The 26,235-nt window shown below is 41.6% G+C and overlaps 1 protein-coding gene across 6 annotated transcripts in view; it reads left to right on the plus strand.

The window, feature by feature from the left end:
* The first annotated feature begins 5,000 nt into the window (after window positions 1-5,000).
* The window catches only part of FAM120C (family with sequence similarity 120 member C), a 145,745-nt gene continuing 124,510 nt past the window's right edge, over window positions 5,001-26,235 (plus strand). For all 6 annotated transcript variants that reach the window (XM_081222632.1, XM_081222635.1, XM_081222634.1 and 3 more), the window contains exon 1: window positions 5,001-5,741. In XM_081222632.1, the coding sequence (XP_081078758.1) occupies window positions 5,049-5,741 (693 nt within the window). In that variant the 5' untranslated portion in view covers window positions 5,001-5,048. The remainder of the gene's footprint in view (window positions 5,742-26,235) is intronic.

The raw sequence follows: 26,235 nt of genomic DNA on the forward strand, positions 1-26,235 counted from the left end.
TTCCTTTACTAATCAAATGACCTCCCTGCTATTATTGCTGGTTCAAGAAATACAAGCAATATAGCGGCCTTATTAGACCTTCTAATGAATTATTTACTCTTACCATATAAGCTTACAGCCTCTCAAACAGCCCCCAAGGATTTGGGCAATAGAGAAAGATAAGTGGGCCCCTTGCAGAAACTGAACAGCTAGTTACTACTTAGGTGGAAGATATCAGAAGATTGAATCCAATATGAATTTTCGATGCAACTTCTTTATGCTTCTCTCCAGCCTTCATTTTAATAATTAAGATTTATTAGGTGCTTACTGTGCCAGTTACTGTGCTAAGCACTTTAATATACCATTTAATCTTCAAAAGCTTCTGAGGTAAGTACATTACCATCTCCCTTCTAAGCTCCTTGACTGCCTTGAAAACTGTTTTCTCCTAGCCCAGCGTTATTCCTGGCACGTAGTAGGTACCAAATAAATCTGTTGAATACATTAGTGAGTCCCTATTTCATAGATACAATAAGGGCTCAAGAGGTTAAATAACTTGTTAGTTATATAGCAAATAAGGAGTTGAACTGGTATTGGAGCCCAGATCTCAGCTCCAAAGCACACACTTTAACCACTATTCTGTGACATCTACTGTCCCTTTCTACTTTCAGGGCTTTGGCCTCTGTTATCTCTTCCCTCTCTATGGCCTATGCCTAGCATAAAGTTTCTCTGGTACTATACATGTTAAGATTCTTGTTTGTAAGTAATAGAAACCCAATCTGAACAAGCTTAAACAAAAAAAGAGGGATTTATTATAAAGATGGTGGTGGTGTCTCAAAACACCCAAGGATAATGCAGATGGGCCTTAGGAACATAAATCAGGTGCTTGAATGCAGCCAGGATTTTTCATCTCTCCTCCAGCTCAATCCCAAATTCTCTGGGAAGGTACATAAAGAATAAGCTCCTGGTGCAACCATGAGGGTAAGGTAGAGAAAGTGGTCGAAAAGGGGTACTGGGGAGACAAAACAGACGTTTACCTATAGTCCTCCGTTTGACTGCCCCGTAAACACGTATGCCATTTTCCCCATACCTACAATTCCACAAATGTCCACACCTAACAATCTATGGACAACTGCAAGTCACATGCAACTACTGCATCCAGAGCAACGGCACAGCAGGGACATGCCCCTTCCTCATCTAGTTCAGCGACAATCTAAATGTGGATCGTCTTGATCCTGCCACTTCCTGATAAACTTAACTGCCACCAATAGATCTAACATGCAATAGTAGAGAAATATTTAGATTAACCACTAAGTTCCCTTTTAGGAAAGGAGAGGGGCACACCTTTATCAGCCACCGGTCCAAGTGTGCACCATTTCCACCTGGATAGGAAGGAAGGAAATAAATTACGGGTATAGAAAAACTTACAGGAGTCAGTTTATTGATGCTTGGTTTTGCTTTACCAGTCTGTACATGGGCCTGCTCTAGAAGAGCAGTGATTCTCAAACGTAAGGGTGCATTAGAATCACCTGGAGAACTAGTGTGACCTGCAAAAACTCTCGACACAAACACTCCATTCAAACACCTGCACTAAGAGACTAGACCAAACTTGGCTTCTAGCCTCCTACGTCGGAGTCTCTGGGATGACCCAATTTCCATCTGGAAAAGCTCGGGCTGTAAAAAGAATTTATAGCTTGCTCTAGCTGACACCTGACAATAGACCCCTGACCTCCCTTTCTTAGAGCATTTACCAAAAAGGGCTTAAAATTATGAATTATTCCCCTGTCCCTTTGAGATGTATATGTATCTCCTACAACTCCAGAGTGTGTGTCTCAAGGACCATTCCTTTGAAATATAGTCATCAGGAAGGCTAGGGCCTCTGTCTCCCAGTAACTGTGGGAGGATATAATCCTAACTTAAATAACTGCCAGCTAGCAGACACAGCTAGCCTAACTGCATTTACACTGGGCAACTCTTTAATTTTTCACTTCCCTGACTCTACTTGAGCCTCTCTTGCTCCTCCTCCCTCCTTTTCCCTTTAAAATGCTCAGTCACCTCTGCACAAATGGGAATGGAGCTCTGCTCTTTCCCCTACTGTCAGTAACTGAATAAAATCTGTCCTCACTGCTTTAACTAATGTCAGGCTTTGTTTATCTTTGACACCATTTAAACCACACATTGCTAGCCCCACCCCCAGGGTTTCTGATTCAGGAGATCTGGGGTGAGGCCCAAGAATTTACATTTCTAACAGTTCCTAGGTGCTGATATGCTGGTCCAGGGACCATACTTTGAGAATCACTGCTGGCTCATGGTCCCTGTTCACTAGATAGGATTTTCTAGTGATACAACTTCCTCAAAACCTCATATGACTGCCTGTTAATTTCATTTGAGGGGACTCACAATGCTAATAACAAGTGCCAAGAATCTTGTCAACTTATGCTCTTTGAATCTTCAGATTTGCTAAAGGGAATAATCATCCTGTTGCAGGGTTTCTATTTCTTAGCTCTCTACCTAAAGGCTTGGCTCCTTCTCCCTGGCATTATGCTCAAGGTCTCCAGTTCAGAGCGTGGCTAGGAAACAGGTTGAGTTCAACGATGTGAAGCCTCTCTTTTCCGATCTGCTCTGGGAATGTTACACTTACCCTCTCTTCCTTGCATCCCAGCTGAATGCATGTAAAGAGGAAGAGATCATCACATTTTGGGGAGCTGGAGAACAAGGAATACTATGGTGGCTTATAAAGATAACCTCGTTCCAGTTCGTTGGAAACTGGATGCCAGTTTCCTAATTAGTGGAACATTTAAAATGAGACAATAAATCAGCAAAGCCCATGAATATCTAACCATTAGCAACTGCTAAACTCTTCATATAGGCAGAGCTGCTCTGCTTTTGCGTCTCAAGAGCAATAAGCAACTGCTTCGCTGCCAAATAACACAGAATGCCAACTTCCAATTAACGATATGGGAGATCTCCAATCTTTGCCAGTTCCATCCATAGTTTAGGGTCTATAATTTGCCACACCCCATTTCTGGTACCATTTCTTGAATTAATAATTTTTTGGTCATGAGTAGTTTCTAACCCAACTCTATCTTAAAAATAGTAAGGATATGAGTTTGCCTCAGAGAAACCAAGGGCAAGAATGCCTGAGGAATGATCTAGAACCTGGGTCTTAAACACGATGAAGACTCCCTATCTCCCATCTCTGCTCTGAGAGTCTGCGTTTTTTTCTTTTCCTGCAGACCAGCACCTTTTACTTTTGTCCCTCTGATGGGAAAATTGACTACTGACAGCTTCCAAGTTTTACACTTAGAGAAAAACTGATCTCTCTGGTCCAATTCCAAATTTCTAGGGAATGAGATTCTGATCGACCCAGCTTGGATTCATTATCTACCTTTGACCCAGTCAGCAATGGTTATGGTTAACATGACAGTTTTTGTTATAACTCTGTAAATGGGGAGAGGGTTAATTCCTAGAAAAGGAGGGCTGAGTAGACAATCCAATAGGTGTCCATTATACTAGAAAACCTCTATTCCTTCCATCCACCATCCCTTCAAGCCACTATTCCCTCCTTTCACTGCTTGTTTTCACAGGAGTTATTTACGTGCATTGCTTCAACATCTACTTATTCTTTGCCAATCTGGTTTGTTCTATCTCTACTAGTCTTTTATGATAAATTTCTTTATGGAGCTTGAAGATTTTTCAGCTTTTGTATCCTAATACACTGTTCTCAGATTTCATTCACCTTGACTACTCTTGGGTTCTAAACTTTTGCGTTCTTACTCGGCCTTCCATTATCTCCCACCTTCTATTAAGTTCCAAGCCAGATCTGACTGCTACGCACTGTTACAGAACAGAATAGATCTTGTTTTCTACCCTCCTCCGGTTTAAACAGTGTGCCCTAAACGCCAGTCAGCCAGAAGACTGGTGCTATAGCTGAATCAAACAAGGAGAACGCTGAATATATTGAGTAGATTTTCAAAAGATGATTCTGTACGTCTGGAATTGGAGCCCTTACCGCTATTTTTCTAGAGCTCCCCGACAGATCGATTCACAATGTTTGCAAACAAAGGTCCTAACCATAGGACATTGTAGCTCAGTGAGTACCAGAAAGGTACAACTTGTAGTTTAATTTGTGTTGGTGCTTATCTCCCTGACCAAAGAGCTCCTGAGTACAATGGATATTCGATTTCACTTTGCCTCTGCATTGCCTTGGGCAAATAAATTACACAATTTTCACCATTCATAAACGGGCCAAAAACTCTTCCTCAAAGAATTACAGTAGCTAAAAGTTAAGTGGATTGTTACAGAAATGGTGGTTATTATTTTTACGTTTCATATGTGTCCTTTCTCATTCATTAAAAGCTACGCACATTATTCCCTCCCCCCAAAGGAAAATTCTTCCTCCTGGGGAATTTTAGCATACTTTAGCTGAATTCAATTAATCCACTCTACTTCCTTTCCCATGATGCATCACTCCCCCCCAACTCCTTTTTCTGGGAAAGGCGGTAATAGCCTGAAGCAACTCGGTGGATGCAAAGAGCTGGAGTGCAAATCCTAAACGCGTATCACGCCCCGTCCCTTGAGACCCAGTGAATGCAAGGGCCGACAGGGGTGGTAATCTTGTTCCAACACTGTATCCCGAGGCCGTAGAGGAGACTACAACTCCCAGAATGCCCCGCCCCGCTCCCCCCCCCTCCAGCTAGAAAGCGTGTACCATAGAGAAGACGAGGTAACATGGCTCCTGGAGGTAGAAGTAAGAGGCTTCACCCCTTTTGAAGCGGTGAAGAGCGGCCATAGAGGGATAAGAGAGAAGTGACTAAAGCCCGTCATCGCTTTTATCCTCCCAGCCTCTTCTGAGTCCGGTCGGCCTCACCACTCCTCTCCACCCAAATCCAGTCTGTGGTCTCCTCCCCACCCCTCCCTCATTCCCTCGCTAGCTCACCCCGCCCCTCGGAAATCCTTTGCCCGCCCCCTCGCCCCCCGCGGAGTGCGCACGCGCCCGCCCCCAGCTTCGCGCCCAGATCGCCGCCTAGCCTGCTTGCGCAGCCGCCGTCTCGTCTGCCCACCGACGAAGCATGGGCGTCCAGGGCTTCCAAGAGTTCCTGGAGAAGCGCTGTCCCGGGGCTGTTGTGCCCGTGGACCTCCTCAAACTCGCGCGTACCGTCTCGCGCCAGCAGCAGCAGCAGCAGCAGCATCGCCCGCTGCCGCCCACGGCAGCCCTAGCGCCCGGGGCACCACGCGCCGCCAGGGGCTCCGCGCCTCTGCAACCGCCGCTCGCGCCCGCTGCCTTGGGTGCCTACTCCGGAGGCGCGGGGCCGACTCGGCACCATCACCCCGCTCACCACTTCCACCATCACGGCCAGGCGCACCCCGGGCTGCACCCGCCGCCGCCGCCGCCCCCTCCGCTGCCCGGGGCCCGGGTGCTGGTGGATGCGGGCTCAGCGCTGCCTCGGCTTTATGGCGGCTACCAGACGGATTGGGTGTGTGGCGGCCAATGGAACGCCATGCTGGGCTACTTGTCAGCGCTATGTCAGGCTTGTGCCTATCCCGGCGGCGACGGCTTGGAGCTGGTGGTCATGTTCCCCGGGGGCCTGGGCAAGGACCGGCTGGCCGAGTGGGGCCGTCGGTGCCAGGCCGAGCGGCAGACAGCGCAACTGATCGTGGGACACGTGGGCAACAAGGGCACCCCTCCTCCACGGGCCTGGTTCCTGCCACCGGCCTGCCTGAGCCACTGCGTGAGGCTAGCGCTCATCCGCTTCCGGGTCAAGGTGAGGGAGGGGCCGGATCTTAAATAATACGCCCCACACCTATTCCCTCCCAACTAAACACCTAACCACCCACCCACTTACCTGTTTCCCATCCACCCACTCAGCGCCCAGTCAGCTAACCCACTTGCCTAACTACCCTCGATCATTGTATCCATCTACCCAACCCTTCATTCCACGCCCTACCGATTCGCTCACCTGCATAACCACATCTCTACCCATGTCATCCCAATAACCCCCTTTATCCAACTGGCCTATCCCTAGGCTTTAGCAGAATTTCTTTTGTAGCCCCATCTTTCTCCTGCTGTCTTCTGCCTCAAGGTGAAATGCCATTTTCCAGATTTTTCCAGTTGACATCTCTCTTCTATGTCCTTTTCCAACCTTGCAGCAAATCAGTTAAACGTGTTAATTGAACACCTTTCTTCTACAGCTTTTCCCCGAATTTTGCACCAGTGCTTCTTTTGCACCCATCTGTTCATTCAACCTTTTTCATTTCAACATGTTTCTACCTCATCCTTCCTTAGCCTAAACAAACGAACAAACAAACCCACTGGTTCAGTCACTTTTCAACAAGTATTAACCCACTAAGAGTAAGGGGTTTAAAAGACATGTGAGACATGGTTCCTGCCCTTGGAAAATCAAATATATCAAATATATACACAGGAAACATTTATTTAATGGTATAAATGTGTATGTGATTATGCTTTATGGTACAGATTGGTACCTGTTTTATGTGTGTGGGGGAATATCTGTGGGCTAAAATGGTCAGAGGAGGCTTCCTTGAAGAAGTTGGACCTCACCTGGGTCTTCAAGGATGAATTGGATTTGAATTGGTTACAGGTTTGGGAAGAGGCTTATTTAAGCAGGAGAAAGAAAATGAACAGAAGCAAATGGGAATATCAAGCATGTGAGGCCCCATGGGCAGTTCAGTCTAATCTCTGCATGTAGTTGGTCACTGCATATGGGGCCTGGAGAACAGCTTGGCAGCAACCCCAGTTCTTGCCACAACTGCTATTGCTCTGTTGCTTTTCCATACTCTTGGGTTTCAAGTTCCTACGTGTAGGGAATAGCAAGGCTTGAGAAGTAAAGGAGGTGGGCAGGAAGAAGAAAAAGAAAAGCAGTACAGGGTTGGGTAGGACAAAACCACAAACCCATTCCCCAACCAAGGCTCTTGGGGATGTGTGCACAGTCAGAAGATAGGATATGGAATTGTGGGAATCATAAACGAAAGAAATGGTGCTGGGTGGAGTAATGAGGAAAAAAAATCTCAGCTGAGAGACTGAAAGACCTGCATAAAGAAACTCACAGTGGTCATAGAGCTTGTGGCTAGAGTCCAGTCATGCTAGACGCCTTGTGCCCAGCATCTAATCTGTGCCTAGGCCGGGTAATTATAGCTGTTTTTAATAATTTTTTAAAAAAATTCAATCACGATCTATCTCAAACATACAAAGTAGGAGAAAAAATATGTCAGACACTCATTGGCTTGCCTTCCTGACTGAGCATTTTCCAGTAGATTCTTCTTTTATGGTCGTTCTTTCCACTTTGTTTTCACTGCTACCACTCGAGCTTTAAGGACTTTTTACCTCATTGTCATTATTAACTTGGTTGCCGGCAACAGTGACTAACATTGATGGAATGCTTACTATGTGCCAGCTGCTAATCTGTGTGCTTTAACAACAACAACAGAAATTATCTCATTTGATCCTCACGATAACCTGTGAAGCAGTATTAGCCATTTTTCAAATGAGGAAACTGAGGCACAGGAGGTTTAGAAACTTGCCCAAAGTCACCCGGCAATAAATGGCAGAGCTGGGATTCTGGGAGTCATGCCCAGGCAATCTGGCTCCAAAGCTCATGCTCTTAACAACGGTGCTCTAAGATGAATCTTTCTAAAGTGCCAGTGTGATTAAATCATTCCCACACTGGACTAAAATCTTCCTTGGCTCCTGGGTAAAGACAGGTCTGGGCTATTCATTTATATTATTTATTGAGTGCCTGCTATAGGCTAAGTACTATACTGGTTGCTGAGGATTCAGAGTGAAGTAAGGGGATCCCTGCCCTCACGGAGGTCAGAGTTTAGTAAAAGAGACAGACTGAAAACAAGAGTTGCAGATACCGTGAGCTAATTGCTAATGATGAAAAATGTGGTCCCTGTAGGGGGCATTGGTTAATTCTGGGTGAGGGCGTGAAAGTTGGGGGAGGTTTCACAGATTGGTACTGAGCCTTGAGGAGGGCTGGGAAGGATGGTTCAGAGTGGACAAGGATGTGGAGATGTAAAATGGCCTACTGTGAGCTCTGAATAGATTTTGATTGGAGGTTGGCAGGAATTGAACACTGAGTATGGGTTTGGGTTTTTCCAGCTTTTTTGTTCATACACCTCATCAGTGAAAATTTTTGAGAAGCAACCCTAATATGGCCTACTAAGATTCTTCATTACACATAGTCTCATTTTTAAAATCCCAGCAGTTCATAAAAAAATAAGATGGATTGATAGGTGATAAAGCAAATGTAGTAAAAATGGTAGAATCTCAGTCGTGACTTTTCTAATGTTCACTGTAAAACTATTTCAACTTTGCTATATGTTTAAAGTTTTTCTTAATAAAATGTTGGGGGGAAAATTTCCCAGCAGCCCTCTTCAGTCATGAGTACCACCGTTTGTGAAATACATGTCTTGTTCCCCATGCTAGATTATAAACAAACTCTTTAATCTTTTCATAATCTCCATAATAACTAGTATATTTTAGGTGCAGGATACATATTTTCCCTGAATGAAAGGGTTAGTGATCTTAGAATGCATTGTAGGAGTGACTTTTTAAAAGTGTGTAGTGTGGCTCTTATAGTGGATTTAAGACTGGCTCCAAAAGTGCATATGTAAAGTATCTGTAGATGTTATCAGTGAGTGAAGTTTTCTCTCCAGGTTCTGGTCAGTGATTGTTGTTGTTGTTGCTGTTGGAGTGATGGAGAACTTCCTGGTTTGTACACAGACTTGAAAGGTATTGGTTAATAACTCATTGTGGTTTGCCTTTTCAGAGGAGTGTTCCACTATCTTGAAGATAGCAGGTTTTCACTTGAATGATCTGCATGCCTACCATATCTTTTGATTGAAATGCTAGTGCTTCAGAGCAAAACCCACTAGTGTTTTTCTCCTCCCCTTGATTCTGTTCTTGAGACTAGGTCACAGGGTGGGCCTTTATTCCCAATCTCTTTTACATTTGTGATAGAGAAATAGAGATGGAGGGATTACATAAAAAGATAAATTGCTGGGCTGTCTCTTTAGCTTTAGACAGTTTAGGACTTCCCATGAAAATAGTCAGGGTATATAACGGATGAATTTTGTCATTTGATTTGTTTCATTTGTACATTCTGCAAACCTTTGTAAGTTATCATTGCCAGTAGCAGAAAAATTAAGTAAAACCACAAATTGCTACCTGATCTCTTCCTAAGGGTCTCACAGCAACCCTAAAGCAGTTTTAGAATGTGGTTTGAAAGATGATGTGGGGTGGTTAATGGGATGAATACTTTGTTTTAATGGTTAAATATATATATTAGTAAAAAAGATAATCAACGCATGAAACCCGCAGTTTCACAGCTATAACTCTTTAGAACGAGGCCAGTTAAAGCAGTAAGTTGATTTAAAGAAAAGTATTAAGGTTCAGTACTTGGATGTGGCAGAAATCATGTTGATGGTAAATGAATAAGCAAAGTTTGAGAAGGCTGACCAACAGCTGATGCCATTTTGTGCTTTTGTTCTCTAGGATACAGTATAGCAGTGGCTGCCGTGCCTCCTGATTATTTACTTATCCTCAGTCATTGACACATCCTGAAACGTTAGTGACTCTTCTAGATGCTCTAGTGGTAGGAAAAATTATCATAATAGTAATTAGGTCTTTTTCTTGAGCACCAAGTTGTATATAAAGTGCTTTTTAAATAGCTTGTTTAATCCTCATAAGCTTGCAAGAATGCGTGATATTCTTCCCATTTAACAGTTGAATAACAGGTGCAAAGAAGTGAAATGATTTTTCTTTGGTCTGGACACTAGTAAATGGTGGGTAAAAATCTGTTCTGGATCTGTATTGCTCAAAGTCTCTTTCCACAGTTTCACCACACAGTTTCCTTTCTGTACATTCTTATGTAAGATTGTATACTTTTACTGGCCAGATAATATGCATAGATGCATGAAGAAAAATAATAATAAGTAGATTTATTGAGCACTTAGTTTGTGCCAGCATTGCTAAATGTACAATACTGCCAGTACGAGGCAAATGTGTAAGCTCAGTGCCAAGTGAGTGAGTCATATAGTGATATTATAGGAATTCAAAAGTAGCAGTCTCTTTCTTCTCTGCATTTTAAGTCTCTCCCTCTCAGGTTTCTTTCACTTATAAGTACGTAAGCGTATACAAATAACCTTTAAAAAACAAAAACTTCCCCTTTACTTTGTAATTTCCTTAAGCCATTATCCTTATCCCTGTTCTTCCCTTTTAACCATTATTCTTGAAAAAAGAAGACTGTATTAATTCCTATTCCCTAGCCTGTTGCAACTTGATATGTGATGTCACCATTCTGAAGGCACCAAAACCATTTCCATTCTTACCCTTTATTGGTCCTCTATGAGATAACTGACATGAGCCATCCTTTCCTTGAATTTCCTTTCTTGGATTCCATAATGCAGCTCACTTCTGATTCTCCGTTATAAGTCTCTAGTTCTTTCTCCTCCTCTTACTGCTTCCTTAAGCATTGGTGCTCTCAAGACTTCTGTCCTAGTTATATTCTTCTACATTCATTTCCTGAGCAATCTCATCCATTATTATGGCTTTAAATATTAACTGTATTCTGATTATTCCTATAGCTCTTTCTCTACCCCTAACCTCTCTCATGAGCTTTTGACACATCTTTTCAGCTTTCTACTACTCGATGTCTTATAGGTCACTCATACTAAAAAATATCCAGGATGGAATTCATTATTTTCCCCCAAAACTTGTTCTATTTTTGGTGTTCTCTTTTTCTATGGATGTCGTCTTTCATCCATTTCAAGCCAGAAACCATGGAGTTCTTCTCAATTTTTCACTCTCCTGTCACTTCCCATATCCACTCGGTCACTAGATCCTGTCACCTCTACCTCAGAAATGTCTACTGAGTCCAGCTACTTACACCCCCATTGCTCTAGTTCAGGCTGCCATCATTTCTTATCTGAGCCGTGAAAATTGCCTCAACTTGTTCCTTTACCACTCTCTGGACCATAGTCCATCTTCTACATTGCTGTCAGAGATACTTTGAAAACCAAAGTTGACTTTTGTCTGTGCCTGAAGATACCCACTGGCTACTTTTTGCCTACCGTACTAAGCCCAGACTTATCAGCATGGCAGACAATGCCATTCACAGTCTGATCCCAAACTCTCTCCAGCCTTACTTGGTGCTTACCTTTGCCCACACCTGTTCCAACCATTGGAATGTCCCAACCATTCTGAACTTTTCTGGCTTCCTAGACATACCATGTCCTCTCACATAGTGCTTTTCTTATTTTACTCTCACCATTGTATAAGCCAATTCCTACTTATTCCTGCTCAAAAGTTATCACTATGAAGTCTTTCCCAGCCAAGGTAAATGATGCCTTCCCTTGTGCTACCAGAGTGTTCTTTTTATTTTTACCTCTCATATTTTTTTCTCTCATAGTATTTTCATATCGCATTATAATTCTCTTTTTTCCCCTATGCTATGTATTACATCCCCAGAACTTACTTATCTTATGACTGGAAGTTTGTTTGTGATTATCTTTTAATTGAGTTCCAAGAGGGCAGAGATTTTGCTCTAGGGCTTGACACATTATATACAATAATGGTTGTTGAAAGAGAAAGGCAGATAAGGAAGAATTTAGAACCAGTGTTCTATAATGTTATAGTTTTATTCCATGTAAATTAACTTGATTCCAAATGGAATTGCCAAACTCTGTTAAGTAAAAGTAAGTTTTGTAGCTGCTTCACAATGCATTTATAGAATAAATTCCCCCTTGGTGTTAGTAATAATTGCTACCATATGGGCTAGGTACCTCATTATGTCAGATTCATTATGTCATTTAATCATCACAACCACCCTTCAGGATATGTATTAATCTACATTTTTTATAGCTAAAGTAAAAACAGGCTCAGCATAGTCACTGGCCCAAGGTTGCACTGCTGGAATGTGGTTGAGCCAAGATATGAACCTAAATATATTTGACATCAAAATTCTTCATCTTTAACATCTCTCAAAACAGCATAGTTGCATTTTAATCACACTTTCCAGAACACTTTTCTTATATTTAGTTTGTATAGCATAATGGCTAAGAACAGACCTTGGAGCCAGACTGCCTGGGTTTTAATCCTTGTTCTTTTACTTACTAGTTATATAAATGTGAGCAAGTTAACCTCTCTCTGCCTCAGTTTTCTCGTGTGGAAGAGGAGGATAGTAATAATAGCTACATCACAGACTTTATTGTGAGTATTAAATGATTTAATATAAGTACAGTGCTTAGAACATTATATCCCACATAGTAAATGCCATATAAATGCCAGCTACAGTTACTTTGACCAAAATATCTTGTGTGCCAAGTACATTGGACATGGACATTTCACTCATGCCTTAAGCTTGGCATGGCATGTAGGGTACTTCTTGATCTGCCTGCCATTCTCTTATCAAGACAATGAAAGCTTTTCAGCATTTTTTGAACACCTACTCTTGCCAGACCCTGTGCTAAGTACTATGAACAATGGAATTCATTCATTAAACAAATGTTTAATGGGCTCCTACTGTGCACTAGGCACAGTTCAATATTGAGAAGATAAAGCAGTGACCAAAACAGACAGGTTTCTGACCTCATGAAGTTTATATTCTAGTGGGAAAGACAGACAATAAACAAGATAAAAAGACAAAATATATAGTATTTTAGGTAGTGTAGTAAGTGCTGTACAGAAGAATGAAGTAGGAAAGTGAGATAAGGGAGTGTTGCGGTCAGGTGGGTACTCTAACCCTCCAGCAGCTCATAGTCTAGTAGGGGAGACAAGTAAGAAAATACTAACAATAATAGCCCGGAGTATCTTTTCTCTGGCTCTTGTAATAGGCCCAAGGACATAGTGGAAGTGGCAGAACCACAGTTTGCATTTCAGACACCAAAACATTTGCGCTTTCATCTGTACCACAAAGAAAATCCCAAAGGTTATGGCAGGGATGGCAAACTGACAGCCCATAGCCCCACACATTTTTTTAAAAGAACTTCATTGATTTTCATTGATCAATAGTGCTCATCAGAATCTAAAGTCAAATAGTGGGTTTGGGTTGAATATTAAGGCATCATCTAGTTGAATGATTTTTCATTTCCTTCTATCATTTAACTTGCATTTTACAAACGCCTTTCTTTTTTAACAAATATGAATTTGTTGCCAACATTTTAAAAATTGTGAAACGTTACCAAGAATTCTGACTTTCCAACCACTCTTGAAATATCAGATCCTCTCACAACACTGGTTGCCCCCTTTTGCTGAGCCACATGGTCTTCGTTTATTGGAGTCTCTACCGATCCATGGTGTCTCCCTGACACAGTGACCAAGTGCCACTTGCCTTTCATGATAACCATCTTCTACATGGCTCCAAGTGATTCCCGCCTCCTGGTATTCACACTCTTGTTTAATCTACCCCCACCCCCTGTGTGTGGGCGGGACGTAGTGACTTGCTTTTAATGAACAGACTACAGCAAAAGTGATGAGATGTCACTTCCAAGATTAGGTTATAAGAAACTGCGACTTCCATCTTGTTTGTTCCCTCTCTCTCTCTCTCTCTCTCTCTCTCTCTCTCTCTCTCTCTCTCTCTGGCATTTCTTGCTTGATCACTCTGATGAAGCAAGCTGCTGTGTTGTGGGCTCCCTCTAGAGGGGCCCACGTGACAAGTAATTGAGGGAAGCCTCTGACCAACAACCAGTGAGGAACTGAGGCCCTCAGTCCAACAGCCCACAAGGAACTGAATCCTGCCAACAGCCACGTGAGTGAGCTTGGAAGTGGATCCTTCCCCAGCCAAGCCTTGAGATGACTGCAGCCCCAGCTGACACCTTGATTGCAGCCTGTGAGAGACCCTGAGCCAAAGAACCCCGTTCAGCCACGCTCACAGATAATATGAGAAAATAAATGCTTTTTAAGCCACTAAGTTTTGGGGGTAATTTGTTATACAGAAATAGATAACTAAGACACCACTGATTGTTGGGCTTGTACTTTTTTATAGTAGTTTTGAAGAATATGAAATATTTCTTGTGCCCATATCTGTGAAAAGTGAAAAAAAGAAAAATTGTCTATACAGGAAGGTCATATATTTAAAGGAAAGTCAAAGGGAGCCTATTTCCTAGTAGAAGTGATGAGTATTCCTCTATATCTAAATAAAATGTGTTTGTTGAAAGACTACAATTTAAGACACCATTTAAAAATAAACCATTTTAAGAAATATGACCAGTATACAAGAATGATGAGTGCTGAAACAAAAAGAACTTTAAAAAGGGCTTGGAATTTCAATAGGTTGTTTTTGAATACAGACAGAATTAAGTAATACTGCCATGAAATGCAATTATATATTACATGAAAAAATTGCAAGGGCTTGAAAGTCTTTTGTAGGTAGTCGTTTAAGAAAAGAGTGTTGAGTACAGCAGAATTTACATTATAAACAAGCATTTGCAAAGGTAGTAGATACTGCTGCTCAGGATGTTAAAGATTGGTGGCTGAACATTTTTTTTTTTTAAACATCTTTATTGGAGTATAATTGCTTTACAATGGTGTGTTAGTTTCTGCTTTATAACAAAGTGAATCAACAATACTTATACATATATCCCCATATCTCTTCCCTCTTGCGTCTCCCTCCCTCCCACTCTCCCTATCCCAACCCTCTAGGTGGTCACAAAGCACCGAGCTGATCTCCCTATGCTATGCTGACCAAATAGATTTTAACCTATTTTTCTCTCTCTCCAAGTATCTGTCTGCCTTCTTTCTTCTTTTCTGCCTTCTTTTTATTTATTTATTTATTTATTTATTTATTTATTTTTTGCTTTATAACAAATTAAATCAGTTATACATATACATATGTTCCCATATCCCCTCCCTTTTGCGTCTCCCTCCCACCCTCCCTATCCCACCCCTCCAGGCGGTCACAAAGCACCGAGCTGATCTCCCTGTGCTATGCGGCTGCTTCCCACTAGCTATCTACCTTACGTTTGGTAGTGTATATATGTCCATGCCGCTCTTTCACTTTGTCACAGCTTACCCTTCCCCCTCCCCATATCCTCAAGTCCATTCTCTAGTAGGTCTGTATCTTTATTCCTGTCTTACCCCTATTTTCTTCATGACATTTTTTTTTCTTAAATTCCATATATATGTGTCAGCATACAGTATTTGTCTTTCTCTTTCTGACTTACTTCACTCTGTATGACAGACTCTAGGTCCATCCACCTCATTACAAATAGCTCAATTTCATTTCTTTTTATGGCTGAGTAATATTCCATTGTATATATGTGCCACATCTTCTTTACCCATTCATCCGATGATGGACACTTAGGTTGTTTCCATCTCCGGGCTATTGTAAATAGGGCTGCTATGAACATTTTGGTACACGTCTCTTTTTGAATTATGGTTTTCTCAGGGTATATGCCCAGTAGTGGGATTGCTGGGTCATATGGTAGTTCTATTTGTAGTTTTTTAAGGAACCTCCATACCGTTCTCCATAGTGGCTGTACCAATTCACATTCCCACCAGCAGTGCAAGAGTGTTCCCTTTTTTCCACACCCTCTCCAGCATTTATTGTTTCTAGATTTTTTGATGATGGCCATTCTGACTGGTGTGAGATGATATCTCATTGTAGTCTTGATTTGCATTTCTCTGATGAGTAAAGATGTTGAGCATCCTTTCATGTGTTTGTTGGCAGTCTGTATATCTTCTGTGGAGAAATGTCTATTTAGGTCTTCTGCCCATTTTTGGATTGGGTTGTTTGTTTTTTTGTTATTGAGCTGCCTGAGCTGCTTATAAATTTTGGAGATTAATCCTTTCTCAGTTGCTTCATTTGCAAATATTTTCTCCCATTCTGAGGGTTGTCTTTTGGTCTTGTTTATGGTTTCCTTTGCTGTGCAAAAGCTTTTAAGTTTCATTAGGTCCCATGTGTTTATTTTTGTCTTTATATCCATTTCTCTAGGAGGTGGGTCCAAAAGGATCTTGCTGTGATTTATGTCATAGAGTGTTCTGCCTATGTTTTCCTCTAAGAGTTTGATAGTGTCTGGCCTTACATTTAGGTCTTTAATCCATTTTGAGCTTATTTTTGTGTATGGTGTTAGGGAGTGATCTAATCTCATACTTTTACATGTCCCTATCCAGTTTTCCCAGCACCACTTATTGAAGAGACTGTCCTTTCTCCACTGTACATTCCTGCCTCCTTTATCAAAGATAAGGTGACCATATGTCCGTGGGTTTATCTCTGGGCTTTCTATCCTGTTCCATTGATCTATCTTTCTGTTTTTGTGCCAGTACCATACTCTCTTGATTACTGTAGCTTTGTAGTATAGTCTGAAGTCAGGGAGCCTGATTCCTCCAGCTCCATTTTTCGTTCTCAAGATTGCTTTGGCTATTCGGGGTCTTTTGTGTTTCCATACAAATTGTGAAATTTTTTGCTCTAGTTCTGTGAAAAATCCCAGTGGTAGTTTGATAGGGATTGCATTGAATCTGTAGATTGCTTTGTGCAGTAGAGTCATTTTCACAATGTTGATTCTTCCAATCCAAGAGCATGGTACATCTCTCCATCTATTTGTATCATCTTTAATTTCTTTCATCAGTGTCTTATAATTTTCTGCATACAGGTCTTTTGTCTCCTTAGGTAGGTTTATTCCTAGATATTTTATTCTTTTTGTTGCAATGGTAAATGGGAGTGTTTCCTTGATTTCACTTTCAGATTTTTCATCATTAGTATATAGGAATGCCAGAGATTTCTGTGCATTAATTTTGTATCCTGCAACTTTACCAAATTCATTGATTAGCTCTAGTAGTTTTCTGGTAGCATCTTTAGGATTCTCTATGTATAGTATCATGTCATCTGCAAACAGTGACAGCTTTACTTCTTCTTTTTCGATTTGGATTCCTTTTATTTCCTTTTCTTCTCTGATTGCTGTGGCTAAAACTTCCAAAGCTAGGTTGAATAACAGTGGTGAGAGTGGGCAACCTTGTCTTCTTCCTGATCTTAGTGGAAATGGTTTCAGTTTTTCACCATTGAGGACGATGCTGGCTGTGGGTTTGTCATATATGGCCTTTATTATGTTGAGGAAAGTTCCCTCTATGCCTACTTTCTGCAGGGTTTTTATCATAAATGGGTGTTGAATTTTGTCGAAAGCTTTCTCTGCATCTATTGAGATGATCATATGGTTTTTCTCCTTCAATTTGTTAATATGGTGTATCACGTTGATTGATTTGCGTATGTTGAAGAAACCTTGCAATCCTGGAATAAACCCCACTTGATCGTGGTGTATGATCCTTTTAATGTGCTGTTGGATTCTGTTTGCTAGTATTTTGTTGAGGATTTTTGCATCTATGTTCATCAGTGATATTGGCCTGTAGTTTTCTTTCTTTGTGACATCCTTGTCTGGTTTTGGTATCAAGGTGATGGTGGTCTCGTAGAATGAGTTTGGGAGTGTTCCCCCCTCTGCTATATTTTGGAAGAGTTTGAGAAGGATAGGTGTTAGCTCTTCTCTAAATGCTTGATAGAATTCGCCTGTGAAGCCATCTGGTCCTGGGCTTTTGTTTGTTGGAAGATTTTTTATCACAGTTTCAATTTCAGTGCTTGTGATTGGTCTGTTCATATTTTCTATTTCTCCCTGATTCAGTCTTGGCAGGTTGTGCATTTCTAAGAATTTGTCCATTTCTTCCAGGTTGTCCATTTTATTGGCATAGAGTTGCTTATAGTAATCTCTCATGATCTTTTGTATTTCTGCAGTGTCAGTTGTTACTTCTCCTTTTTCATTTCTAATTCTATTGATTTGAGTCTTCTCCCTTTTTTTCTTGATGAGTCTGGCTAACGGTTTATCAATTTTGTTTATCTTCTCAAAGAACCAGCTTTTAGTTTTATTGATCTTTGCTATCGTTTCCTTCTTTTCTTTTTCATTTATTTCTGATCTGATCTTTATGATTTCTTTCCTTCTGCTAACTTTGGGATGTTTTTGTTCTTCTTTCTCTAATTGCTTTAGGTGCAAGGTTAGGTTGTTTATTCGAGATGTTTCCTGTTTCTTAAGGAGGGATTGTATTGCTATAAACTTCCCTCTTAGAACTGCTTTTGCTGCATCCCATAGGTTTTGGGTCGTCGTGTCCCCATTGTCATTTGTTTCTAGGTATTTTTTAATTTCCTCTTTGATTTCTTCAGTTATCACTTCGTTATTAAGTAGTGTATTGTTTAGCCTCCATGTGTTTGTATTTTTTACAGCTCTTTTCCTGTAATTAATATCTAGTCTCATAGCATTGTGGTCGGAAAAGATACTTGATACAATTTCAATTTTCTTAAATTTACCAAGGCTTGGTTTGTGACCCAAGATATGATCTATCCTGGAGAATGTTCCATGAGCACTTGAGAAAAATGTGTATTCTCTTGTTTTTGGATGGAATGTCCTATAAATATCAATTAAGTCCATCTTGTTTAATGTATCATTTAAAGCTTGTGTTTCCTTATTTATTTTCATTTTGGATGATCTGTCCATTGGTGAAAGTGGGGTGTTAAAGTCCCCTACTATGATTGTGTTACTGTCGATTTCTCCTTTTATGGCTGTTAGTATTTGCCTTATGTATTGAGGTGCTCCTATGTTTGGTGCATAAATATTTACAATTGTTATATCTTCTTCTTGGATCGATCCCTTGATCATTATGTAGTGTCCTTCTTTGTCTCTTCTAGTAGTCTTTATTTTAAAGTCTATTTTGTCTGATATGAGAATTCCTACTCCAGCTTTCTTTTGGTTTCCATTTGCATGGAATATCTTTTTCCATCCCTTTACTTTCAGTCTGTATGTGTCTGTAGGTCTGAAGTGGGTCTCTTGTAGACAGCATATATATGGGTCTTGTTTTTGTATCCATTCAGCCAATCTGTGTCTTTTGGTGGGAGCATTTAGTCCATTTACATTTAAGGTAACTATTGATATGTATGTTCCTATTCCCATTTTCTTAATTGTTTTGGGTTCGTTATTGTAGGTCTTTTCCTTCTGTTGTGTTTCTTGCCTAGAGAAGTTCCTTTAGCATTTGTTGTAAAGCTGGTTTGGTGGTGCTGAACTCTCTCAGCTTTTGCTTCTCTGTAAACGTTTTAATTTCTCCATCAAATCTGAATGAGATCCTTGCTGGGTAGAGTAATCTTGGTTGCAGGTTTTTCTCTTTCATCACTTTAATTATGTCCTGCCACTCCCTTCTGGCTTGTAGAGTTTCTGCTGAGAGATCAGCTGTTATCCTGATGGGGATTCCCTTGTGTGTTATTTGTTGTTTTTGCCTTGCTGCTTTTAATATGATTTCTTTGTGTTTAATTTTTGACAGTTTGATTAATATGTGTCTTGGCGTATTTCTCCTTGGATTTATTCTGTATGGGACTCTCTGTGCCTCCTGGACTTGATTAACTATTTCCTTTCCCATATTAGGGAAGTTTTCAACTATAATCTCTTCAAATATTTTCTCAGTCCCTTTCTTTTTCTCTTCTTCTTCTGGAACCCCTATAATTCGAATGTTGGTGCGTTTAATGTTGTCCCAGAGGTCTCTGAGACTGTCCTCTGTTCTTTTCATTCTTTTTTCTTTATTTTGCTCTGCATCAGTTATTTCCACTCTTTTATCTTCCAGGTCACTTATCCGTTCTTCTGCCTCAGTTATTCTGCTATTGATCCCATCTAGAGTATTTTTTATTTCATTTATTGTGTTTTTAATCGATGCTTGATTCATCTTTAGTTCTTCTAGGTCCTTGTTAATTGTTTCTTGCATTTTGTCTATTCTATTTCCAAGATTTTGGATCTGGGAAATAGAATCTTGGATCATCTTTACCATCATTATTCTGAATTCTTTTTCAGGTAGACTGCCTATTACCTCTTCATTTGTTAGGTCTGGTGGGTTTTTATCTTGCTCCTTCACCTGCTGTGTGTTTTTCTGTCTTCTCATTTTGCTTATCTTACTGTGTTTGGGGTCTCCTTTTTGCAGGCTGCAGGTTCGTAGTTCCCGTTGTTTTTGGTGTCTGTCCCCAGTGGCTAAGGCTGGTTTAGTGGGTTGTGTAGGCTTTCTGGTGGAGGGGACTAGTGCCTGTGTTCTGGTGGATGAGGCTGGATCTTGTCTTTCTGGTGGGCAGGTCCACGTCTGGTGGTGTGTTTTGGGGTGTCTTCGGACTTTTTATGATTTTAGGCCACCTCTCTACTAATGGGTGGCATTGTGTTCCTGTCTTGCTAGTTGTTTGGCATAGGGTGTCCAGCACTGTAGCTTGCTGGTCGTTGAGTGAAGCTGGGTGCTGGTGTTGAGATGGAGATCTCTGGAAGATTTTCGCCGTTTGATAATATGTGGAGCTGGGAGGTCTCTTGTGGACCAGTGTCCTGAAGTTGGCTCTCCCACCTCAGAGGCACAGCACTGACTCCTGGCTCCTCAATTTGGGATGATGTGTTGTCTATTCATGTATTCCAGAGATGCAGGGTACATCAAGTTGATTGTGGAGCTTTAATCCGCTGCTTCTGAGGCTGCTGGGAGAGGTTTCCCTTTCTCTTCTTTGTTCTCACAGCTCCTGGGTCTCAGCTTTGGATTTGGCCCCGCCTCTGCGTGTAGGTCACCGGAGGGCGTCTGTTCTTCGCTCAGACAGGACAGGGTTAAAGGAGCAGCCTCTTCGGGGGCTCTGGCTCACTCAGGCCGGGCGGGAGGGAGGGGCACGGAGTGCGGGGCGAGCCTGCAGCGGCAGAGTTCGGCGTGACGTTGTACCAGCCCGAGGCGCGCCGTGCGTTCTCCCAGGGAAGCCGCCACTGGATCCCGGGACTCCGGCAGTGGCGGGCTGCACAGGCTCCCAGAAGGGCGGCGTGGACAGTGACCTGCGCTCGCACACAGGCTTCTTGGCGGCGGCAGCTGCAGCCCCAGCGTCCCACGCCCGTCACTGGGCTCCGCGCTTTCAGTCGTGACTCGCGCCCGTCTGTGGAGCCCCTTTAAGCAGCGCTCTTAATCCCCTCTCCTCGCGCACCAGGAAACCAAGAGGGAAGAAAAAGTCTCTTGCCTCTTCGGGAGCTCCAGAGTTTTCCCGGACTCACTGCCGGCTAGCTGTGGCACATTAGCCCCCTTCAGGCTGAGTTTTCGCCGCCAGCCCCAGTCCTCTCCCTGCGCTCTGACCGAAGCCCGAGCCTCAGCTTCCAGCGCCGCCCGCCATGGCGGGCGAGCAGACAAGCCTCTCGGGCTGGTGAGTGCCGCTCGGCACTGATCCTCTGTGCGGGAATCTCTCCGCTTTGCCCTACCCAGGTATGTGGGGAGTTTCTTGCCTTTTGAGAGGTCTGGGGTCTTCTGCCAGCATTCAGTAGGTGTTCTGTAGGAGTTGTTCCACGTGTAGCTGTATTTCTGGTGTATCCGTGGGGAGGAAGGTGATCTCCGCGTCTTACTCTTCCGCCATCTTACCCGGCAGTCGGTGGCTGAACATTTTTGTGACATTGTGTCAAGAAGTTAAATTGTAAAGTTTTAGATTACAACTGGTACAGCAGATATAAACACTATGCATTTAAAGGTGCACTTAGCTATGTGTCTAGCCAGTAGTTCTCGAAGTATGGTCTCTAATCAACAGCACTGTACCACCTGGAAACTTGTTATAAATGCAGATTCTCAGGCCTTACCCCAGACCTACTGGAGATGAGGCTTGTTAATTTGTTTTAATAAGCCCTCCAACTGATTCTGATACACCCTAAAGTTTAAGAACCTCCGCACCTAGAATTTTGATGCAGTCTAACTCTTTTGGACTTGCCTCTGATGGGTACATCTAGGAATACCTGGATTTTGTATGTTGAGAAAAGTCTTGAAATTTTTAGTATAGATTGGTCAAAATTAGTGGATATGACTACAGATGGTGCTTCTGCAATAGTGTTACTGTTGGACTTAGGAAACTTTAGTTTTTTTCAGAAACACTTTACAAAGACGTAAAGCTGTTCATTGTATCACTCCTTAGGATTCCACTTTTTGTGCAAAAATGTTCAAAATGAATCATGTCAAGAACTGGTAATTAACATTGTGCTTTGCACCAAACATAGTTGAATACTTTGCTTGGTGAATTATTAGATTCATGTCATGGAAATCTTCCCTATTATGGAAATTAATTGACCTAGTTGAGGTATGGTATTGAAGATACTGGAAAAAATTACTTATTTGGCATCCAAAAGGCATCCAGCACACCATCAAAGACTGAAATAATATATATTTGACCTGTTTGGTTGACATTACAATTCACTTTGAATAAAAACAAGGTTGTTCAGAAATACCTTCCAAATGTGTGGTTGTATTTGCTCATTCCTAGCAAAATTATGCCTTTGGGAAACTAATTTGGCAGGAGATAGACTGGCTGACTTTGCTGAAACTGGTTTCCAAGAAATGAATGTGATGGCCTGAATTACATTCCCCCAATTGTGGAGTTGTCTATTGAATTCCAGAAAAGGTTTTCTGACATTATATTCTATGAAAATGAATTAATGTGATAGTTCAGTTAACCTTTCTCAATTGATGTTCATGGTGTGAAAGAATAGCTACAGTGGAGATACTGAATTGCTGTGATATGGTACTGAAAGTGAAGCATGATGTCACTGAAATACCAGAATTCTACAAATATCTCAGGAGTAGTAACCCTAAATATAAAAAACACTGTGCAAGACATCTATGTGTTTGGAAATTCCTACATGTCTAAGCAGCTGTTTTCCATTATGAAATAGGATAAAATTAATCATTCCCACTAAAAGGATTCAAGGCTAAATTCTTTAGTGCACATTGTAATGCAAAAATATAAGACCTAACATTGACCTCTTGGTACATAAGAAAAGCATCAGACCTCCTGTTCCAAGTCAAAGGAGAATGAATCAGACGCAAAAATGTAATGATTAAATTTTTCTATTGTGAACTTTTGCTTTTAATTTTGAATTTAAAATGTTAACTCCAATATTTTGCATGTTTATATTGTTAACATCCACAGCATAGTTTAGGAAAAAAATTTTCTGGCAGTTGATTTTCTTAACCATTTTCATTCATTTATGTTAGCTGCAGCCACTGGTTCAAGGACTCTTAGAAATTTCTCACCATCACTGTCCTCTCTGCAACTCCTGTCTTCCTTTCCAAGGTAACCCAAAAGCTACCTTGGACTTTTGTTCTCCTCTTATTCCTAAGAATACTTTTCATCAGACCTTCTGATTTTTCAATACGGAAGATTTTGCTTTGGGCAGAGCAAGTGCCTATTCTGGAATCTGCTTGTTTCAAATGATTTCTGAGGACCTGCAGAGAGTAATATGTACCATAGCCTTCATCTCTGCAGAATAAACAGGCTGTGTTTTATTTCATAATGACTTTTTCAGAACCTGTATGCTAGGTATTTTATATAAATAGTTTCATTCAAAGTCTTATAATTAGGTAGGAATATAGCAAAATCTCCATTTTATAGATGAGGAAGTTAAGTGACTTGCCCATGATTTGCCCTACCACTTCAATTTGAGCATAGCTCCACTGGATGCTGAAGTTCCTGCTGTATCTGCTGATTACAAAAGTTATGCTCAGAGTCTCCAGCCCCTAAATGAGCCACAACAGATTAAATAAATCTAAGTCTTATTTCTTACATGTGACAAGCAGTTTTACCTACAGAAATGGGCTGGCTCTTGGCAGCCTGAGAGCAATTTAAGGGTACTAAAATTGAGTATTCACAAAATTAACACTTTTAATAGCCTTTACTGAACACTGGATCAGTATTCTACCACCTCTAGCTTGACTGCAGTATTTAATGGCAAAGTGTCTACCGTGCGTGTGTATATAGATAACCGAAACTCCTACAGCTGAGAGGGAAGGCCACTTTGTCAATGTTGCCCTGAATTGACTGTGGTTTTCGATTGCTGCTATTCTTATGTTTTTTTTTATTTTTAAAAATATTTATTTATTTTTTTTTGGCTGCATCGGGTCTTAGTTGTGGCACGCAGTCTCTGTTGCGGTATGCAGGCTTCTCTCTAGATGTGGCATGCAGGCACTAGAGCACATGGGCTCTATAGTTGTGATACACGGGCTCTCTAGTTTGGCATGTGGGATCTTAGTTCCCCGATCAGGGATGGAACCCACGTCCCCAGCATTGGAAGGTGGATTCTTACCCACTGGACCACCAGGGAAGTCCCTATTCTTACTTTTTAATTTGACATTATTCCTAGCTTTGTGGTTATCAGTTTAATTTCTTAATAGTTGTTGAACTCCACAGAGTGTTGATGCAAATTTGCATCAACAGTAGTTTTGGTCTGTAATTTTAAGGTAATTAGACTTCAAGGCACATAGGCCTTGCAGTTGAAATATAAACCATCCATATTTCTATTGCTAAAGCAGACTTACACATCCTCCCCTTGACTTTTCTTATAAAGTGATGCTTCCTTGTCGTCTCTGATTTCCTTTTCTTTGGAATTGAGAACAGGTGGAGAAAGTGGACCACATAGCCCTGCCTGAGTCAGACAACAGTTTGACGTATTTAACATGGTACGTGGGAGCAAAGCTAGCATCCCAGCGGCATTTGGAATGACCTGGAGGAAGTTGTATTGCAGAGGTCAGAAAGCGGTATTGCCTCTGGATTAAGCTCTCTATGGTCAGGCAGGATTCTAGAGACCCAGATGGGTATAATACTGTCACTGCACTAGCAGGCTTACAATCTAGATATTCTTTATGGCCCTGTGCCTATCGTGAAATATTAATCACTAGAATGTCAGCTCCATGAGGACAGGAATTTGGGGCTCTTGTTCACTATTGTATCTTCACATCTAGATCAGTGCCTGGCATGTATCAGTGCCTGATTCATTAAATATTGGTTGAAAGTCTAAATGGTTCATTGATTCCCTATGTTCTATGCACTGGAGGTATAGCAGTAAACAAAACAGACCAAGAAATCCTGGCCTTCTTGGAGCTACATTCTAGTGATAAATACTTACAGTTGTTTTTAATAGAAAATGTTCTTTAATAAAATATTTTCTGAAAGACCCAAAATATAAAATAGATAAATGGAGAATATGAGCTCACATTGAAGAGAAAATAGGAGTACCGGGCTTCCCTGGTGGCACAGTGGTTGAGAGTCCGCCTGCTGATGCAGGGGACGTGGGTTCATGCCCCGGTCCGGGAGGATCCCACATGCCGCGGAGCGGCTGGGCCTGTGAGCCATGGCCTTTGAGCCTGCGCATCCAGAGCCTGTGCTCCGCAACAGGAGAGGCCACAACAGTGAGAGGCCCGCATACCGCAAAAAACAAACAAACAAACAAAAAAGGAGTACCTGTCCTGTCTGGTTATTTGGTCCAATTCTCCATAATCCTGGTTTGGGAAGCATAGTTTGAAAGCCAGTGCTGTAGACTACTACATGTGATTGGAAATGAGACATTAAACTTTTCTCAGGGAACTGTTTTCCCTTGAGTTTTATAAATAGGTGTTGCTTCTTCTAGAAAGCATTACCTCACTGACTGGCTAGATGCCTTTCTTCTGTGTTCCCATGGTACACAGAGGTGCTTATATTTTCTCATGTTTAAGTGGCCTACTCTGTGCTGTCTGCATCCTGGCATTTAGTAGTCCCTCAATTCATATTTGTTGGACTGAACAGTAAGCCAGCAATTAAAAGCTATAGGTAGTTGTTCAGGATCTCAACTCCTACTTTCTTTAAAGCTCAAATGTGCTCCTTTTCTGATTTGTTGTTTGCATATGTTGCTGCTTAATCTCACCTAAATAATTTTAGTCTCCTGGAAAATTGCAAGGTTAACAACTGAACTGGACCAATTAGGGCCAGGAACTCATTCTGCTTCAGAGGGTAGCAGTCATCATAGATGTGGAAATGGAGCCAGGGTGCTCAGCTATTCTGAGGGGCATTGTGGCTGGAAGGCTTTTTCCTTGCCTTGGTCAGGATTTAATTGCCATCAGTCATTCTAGATTGTATTTTGCTAGGAATAAATAGTCATGCTGTGTGATCCGACTAGAGAGCAGTGTTTCTTAAACTTGCCTTCCATCATGACAATCACCTGGGGTTCTTGGAAGCAACCTAAGTATCTCTTGTTGGATGAGTGGGTGAAGAAAATGTGGTATATTCATACAATGGAATATCAAGGAAATCCTGCCATTTGGGACAACATGTATGAACCTGGAGAACTTTATGCTGAGTGAAACGAGCCAGACTCCAAAGGACAAACACTTCATGATACTCTTATGTGAGGAATCTAAAATTGTCAAACTCTTAGAAGCAGAGAGTAGAATGGTGCTTGCCAGGAGCTGGTGGGAAGGGGAAATGGGGAGGT

The sequence above is a fragment of the Mesoplodon bidens genome (assembly GCF_964165515.1).
Source record: "Mesoplodon bidens genome assembly, chromosome: X".
NCBI lineage: Eukaryota > Metazoa > Chordata > Mammalia > Artiodactyla > Ziphiidae > Mesoplodon > Mesoplodon bidens.